General features: G+C 39.1%; 1 protein-coding gene across 3 annotated transcripts in view; it reads right to left on the minus strand.

Annotated features, from left to right (window-relative positions):
* eci2 (enoyl-CoA delta isomerase 2) overlaps positions 1-1790 on the minus strand; it is a 7985-nt gene extending 6195 nt beyond the window's left edge. For 2 of the 3 annotated variants that reach the window (XM_044339239.1, XM_044339238.1), the window contains exons 1-3: positions 1543-1790; positions 876-940; positions 682-785 (exon numbers count right to left, since the gene is read on the minus strand). In XM_044339239.1, the coding sequence (XP_044195174.1) occupies positions 682-785; positions 876-940; positions 1543-1775 (402 nt within the window). In that variant the 5' untranslated portion in view covers positions 1776-1790. The remainder of the gene's footprint in view (positions 1-681; positions 786-875; positions 941-1542) is intronic. The other variant, XM_044339240.1, reaches the window with a different exon arrangement.
* Positions 1791-4825: the final 3035 nt, after the last annotated feature.

Below are 4825 nucleotides of genomic sequence, written 5' to 3' on the forward strand. Positions count from 1 at the left end.
TCGCTGTCACCATGACAACCACCACGTCCTGCGTTGATGACGTGTTTTTACTGGTACGACCTCGTCAGAGACGCGTCAGGACACGTTAACGTTTACAAAACACACGAGGTCAAACGTGTCTCAGATCACGTCGGCCGGCGGTTTGAATGATCCAATCACGTCGCGTCCTGGTGGTCGTTAGTATTATCAGCTGTTAATCAGCTCATTTTAACTAACGTCTCTTATCATGTGACGTCTTTCCAGCCAATCAGACTCTTCCACGACATCATAACGACATCAGCTATTTATTATTTTTATTTTTTAAACTATGTGACTACGTTTATAGCTGGCGTCAATAAATACGTGTTGTTTGTATTTGTTGTTACACATTTACACCTGTTTGTTCTCGTGGTTACGACTCACCGACGATCGTTTTAATCCTCTGATACGTTACAAACACTTTAATGCTTCTTAATCTGCCACAATATGTAAAAGCTGAGCTGCAGTTTAAAAGTGATCAGTTTTAATATTATAAAGCTTATTGATTGATATTCTGACTGTTTCATCTCCGTCTGATTTAATTCAGCCGTACAGGAGTAATACCAGTAGTTTGCACTTATATGGTCGTTTTGACATATAGATTCAGTGCGTCAGGAAGCGTCGGGGGTTTAACGGACATGTCCGCCGGCGGGACGCTCCCACCTGTTTGAAGAGAGCGTAGATCTTCAGTTTGGCCTCGTTTCCCGGGTCTTCCTTCAGCGTCGACAGCTTGTTCTTCGCCTGCTCGAACTGCTCCACCGTCGCACCTGCACACAGCATCGAGCAGCGCCGGTCAGCCGGTCCGGAGACAGAACAACGACCTGACCTGACCGGCTGATAGGCAGACACATACTCACCCATCATAGGAGACGCTGTGATGTGGAACTTCAGACTGGGAACACTGGAGAATCTGAGCAACCTGCTGACAAGAGAAGGAAACTTTTACTGCTTCAGTCTCCAGCTGACTGTAACGATCAGATTATTTCCTCGATTAACCGATTTGTCTGCAACATATTAGAAAACAGTGAAATATCAGCTGTTTGTCTTTACTTTAAAGGACAAAATAAACCAGAAAATATTCACATTTAAGAAGTTGCAATCAGAGAATTTGGACATTTTTTTGACTCAAAACAACTCAAACGACGATGACTGATTATCAGAGTAATTGGTGAGTAATTACATAGTCGTTAACTAATCGATTAATCGCTGCAGGAGTATTGAACTGGAAGCTGATCATCGGGTCATGTCTTCGTGGATCTGGAGCAAAGGTCGCAGCTAGCCGGCTAACTGTGCACAGTAAACACGGTCACCTCTAAATGAACAAAAAGCCAATTAATGCTTCATTAATTAAACTATATGACGACATTCATCTTCTCTCTCTGTAACTTTTATCATTTAACATTTAACTTGTTAGTCTGATTGACAGGCGGCACTTTGTTAGCTTGTTTTGATTCATTTAGCCTCCGGCAGCTAAATGCTAAACAAGCTAAACAAGCTAAACGACATCAGCGGACAGTTTCTCACCTTCTGCCTTCGACTGAGCACCAGCGAGCGGAGCAGCGGAGGGCGACACCGGCCATTTGGACCCTGAGACGGAGGTGCAGAGAGCGGAGGACGGAGAGGTGCAGGGGAGACGCGGTTATGACACTGTGGACCGACCGACCTCCGAGCAGAGCCGAGCAGAGCCGAGCGGCGTCACGTGACCGGCGGGAGGAGCCGAGCGGCCGACGGACCGGCCGACCAGGCTGCAGCAACATGGCGGACGAAGAGCGCGATCATTTGATTTTTAAATTCTTTTTATCATTTTTTTTTACTTTTGTGTATTATTTCTTTTTTTTTTTTTCCTTTTTTGATTTTTATTGGTTATTTTTATTTATTTTTTTCCTGTTTTTGTTTTTTATTGTTTTTTTCTTTTAATATATTCTTTTCCTTATTTTCTTTCCGTTTTTGTTTTTATTCTTGGTTATTTTTTTATTCATTTTATTTATATTTTTATTTTATTTATTTTTCGTTTTCTTTTTTTTTTTTTTTACTATTTCTTTTGTTTTCTTGTTTTTCCATTCTTTTCTTAGTTTTGTATTTTTCTCTTTTTTATTCCCTTTTTTTATTTTCCTCTTTGTTTTTTTTTTTAATATTTTTTTTAATTTTTAATATTTTATAAGATGGTCATCCATGGATGTGGTCATCTGTAGACAGGAAGTCATGTGACAAAATCTTGCCCTTTCAAAACAAGAGCAGAATTTCCCCCTGACACAAACTTTATTTAAACAACAAAGGAAACCCGGAGGACTAAATAAAAAAAAAGAAGAGATAAATAAATAAATAAAAATATGGATTTAATTTAAAAATCATTAAAGATCCCCACCAGACATGTTTTAGGATGTATATAAAACATTGAATTTTCATATGTATCAATATGTTTTTTCCACAAAAAATGTTAAATCATCTCATTAAAATCCTTAAATTTATATCTACTTATTATATATTACTTAAATTCCAGAGTCTATGAATATGTAAATATTGTTGATTGCAGAAGTTGAACAGCTGGACACCAGATGTTTCCTTCTTCTTCTCTGTTAAGTTTATTCTCAACAACAAACTAATGTTCTATAAACTAATTTTATTCTTGAATGAATTCAGCAGAGCAGAGAAATAAACAACATTAGTAGGATGTGTTTTCACTGCGGCTGGACGACATCGACCTCCCAGTAAGCAGCGCTGAGAAAAAACTGGCTCATTATTGAACCTACGAGCTGCCGTAAAGGACGCTTCACAATATCTCAAGTCTGTGTGAAGCTTCTATTCAGCTTCAGCAGTCTGAGTTTAGTCACATCAAGTGGATATCTGACACATTTACAGTCTTTGTGTTTCCCTGTTGAGCTGCAGGTGGAAGTATAGTAACAAAAAGAGGAACTTTGGCACTAAAAAGACTGTAACGTTGAAAGATATCTACTTGATTTGAAGCTTCATATCAGCTTCAGATAAACTTTTAAATACATTTTTATACAGACGGAGGACTGTGGATTTTGTCCTCCATCACTTCCATTGTAATTAATAATAAAGGGATCTTTATTCTTTCAAACATGATTTCAAAATAAAACACCAGCAGCACCTCAATAATAAACATAAAGCAGAATTATCATGTAAAAGCTTCATAGAAGTAGAATTAATGGCAGAGCTATATATATATATATATGTTAATATAACATTTATAGTATATTAATTACTATAAAGTGTAGTTTTTTTGTGTAGATAATGTGAGTTTATTACTTTTGGAAATCCATATTTTATATATAATTTCAATAGAACAGAAGAGTTCCAGTAAACAGTGATGGTGATAAATGGTGCAGCAGATGTGGACTCAGCTGATCCAGCAGGAGGCAGCACTCACCTGAACACAACAACATCCATCTGCAGCTGTTTGTTCACACAAACAGGATCAATACACAGCAGGAAGAACATGATCAGTTTGATCTGATGAAGTGATCAGAGGGAATCAGATATGAAAGCTGCAACCTGTTATCAATTAATCTGATTATTTTATCTCTTATTATTTGTGAGGTTTTATCCGACCAACAGTCCTAAAACCTCAAAGATAATCTGTTTATTATCATAGAGGAGAATTAAATAGAAAATATTCACATTGGGAAGCTGGAACCGCCTCAAAAAAGTGCTGATTAATTGATGATCAATTGATTAATTGACTAATCGTTGCAGTTGTAAAGTTTATTAACACAGAATATTCTGTCATAAAATACTAAACTGAATGAAGGCGGACAAACAAACAGAAACCAATAAGACAAAAGAACTTCAGCAGAACCAACACAGAGCTGATCCAGTAAACCAGTAAAACCAGTAAAACCAGTGTGTCTAGACCAGCTTTGAACTACATGTGTCACCTCCCACCACAAACCTTTCTATCAGACAGTCAACCAACTAAGAGCAGAGAAGCTCCGGATGATGATGATGATGATGATGATGATGATGATAGGCCAGTGGGTTGCATGACTGGTACGCACAGGTGGAAACCAGTTAGCTGACGGCAGCTGGAGACAGAAAGAAAACAGAAGGGAACTAAAATCCCTCCAGAGTTGATGCTGTAACTGGGATTCAAACCAGTTACTGAAACAGAAACTTCTGATTGGATCATTTTCCTCAATAAATAAATCAATAAGTTTGATTTTTTTTGTCTTGTGTTTAACTGGGTTCCCTTTAAAGACGTTTATGATTCATTTTCTGTCAGTCGACTAATTGACTAAACAATATATTAACATGTAAATTAAAGATATAAGTGAAGGAAAATCTCAAAAATGTCACATTAAAGCAGTCTCACGTCTTCAGGGACGGTCAGAAGGTGACAGTTGTACATTCTGAAGTCCAGACCGGGGATGCAGCAGCAGGACCAGGTCCAGGAGGATCCAGCCTGGACCACAGTCTGGACTCTGATCCAGACAGACAGAAACAGTCGATGTCTGATTGTTTGATCTGCAGCTGAAAGGTTTCGGTCGCTGTGACCTCGCTCTGCTCCGCCGCTTTGAAGCCTTGAACAGGAAGCAGGACGAGTTGTGGCCCCTGCGGGTCACCGTACTTAAAACTCTTCAGTTCTATTGTCGTCAGATTTAACAATGCCGTCCTGAGCTTTGGGACGTCCAGCCGGTCTGCGGAGGCCTTTCAGGTCTTATTTATTTATGAGGGACGTCACAGAGCTTTTCATTTTTTTCTCTGCAGCCTCCCCCCCGGAGGACCCGAACACAAACCCCCCGTAGTATAAATCTCAGCGCGGCCCCCTGCCTGGATCTGGACTGTA

Source organism: Thunnus albacares, chromosome 21 (assembly GCF_914725855.1).
Source record: "Thunnus albacares chromosome 21, fThuAlb1.1, whole genome shotgun sequence".
Taxonomy (NCBI): Eukaryota; Metazoa; Chordata; class Actinopteri; order Scombriformes; family Scombridae; genus Thunnus; species Thunnus albacares.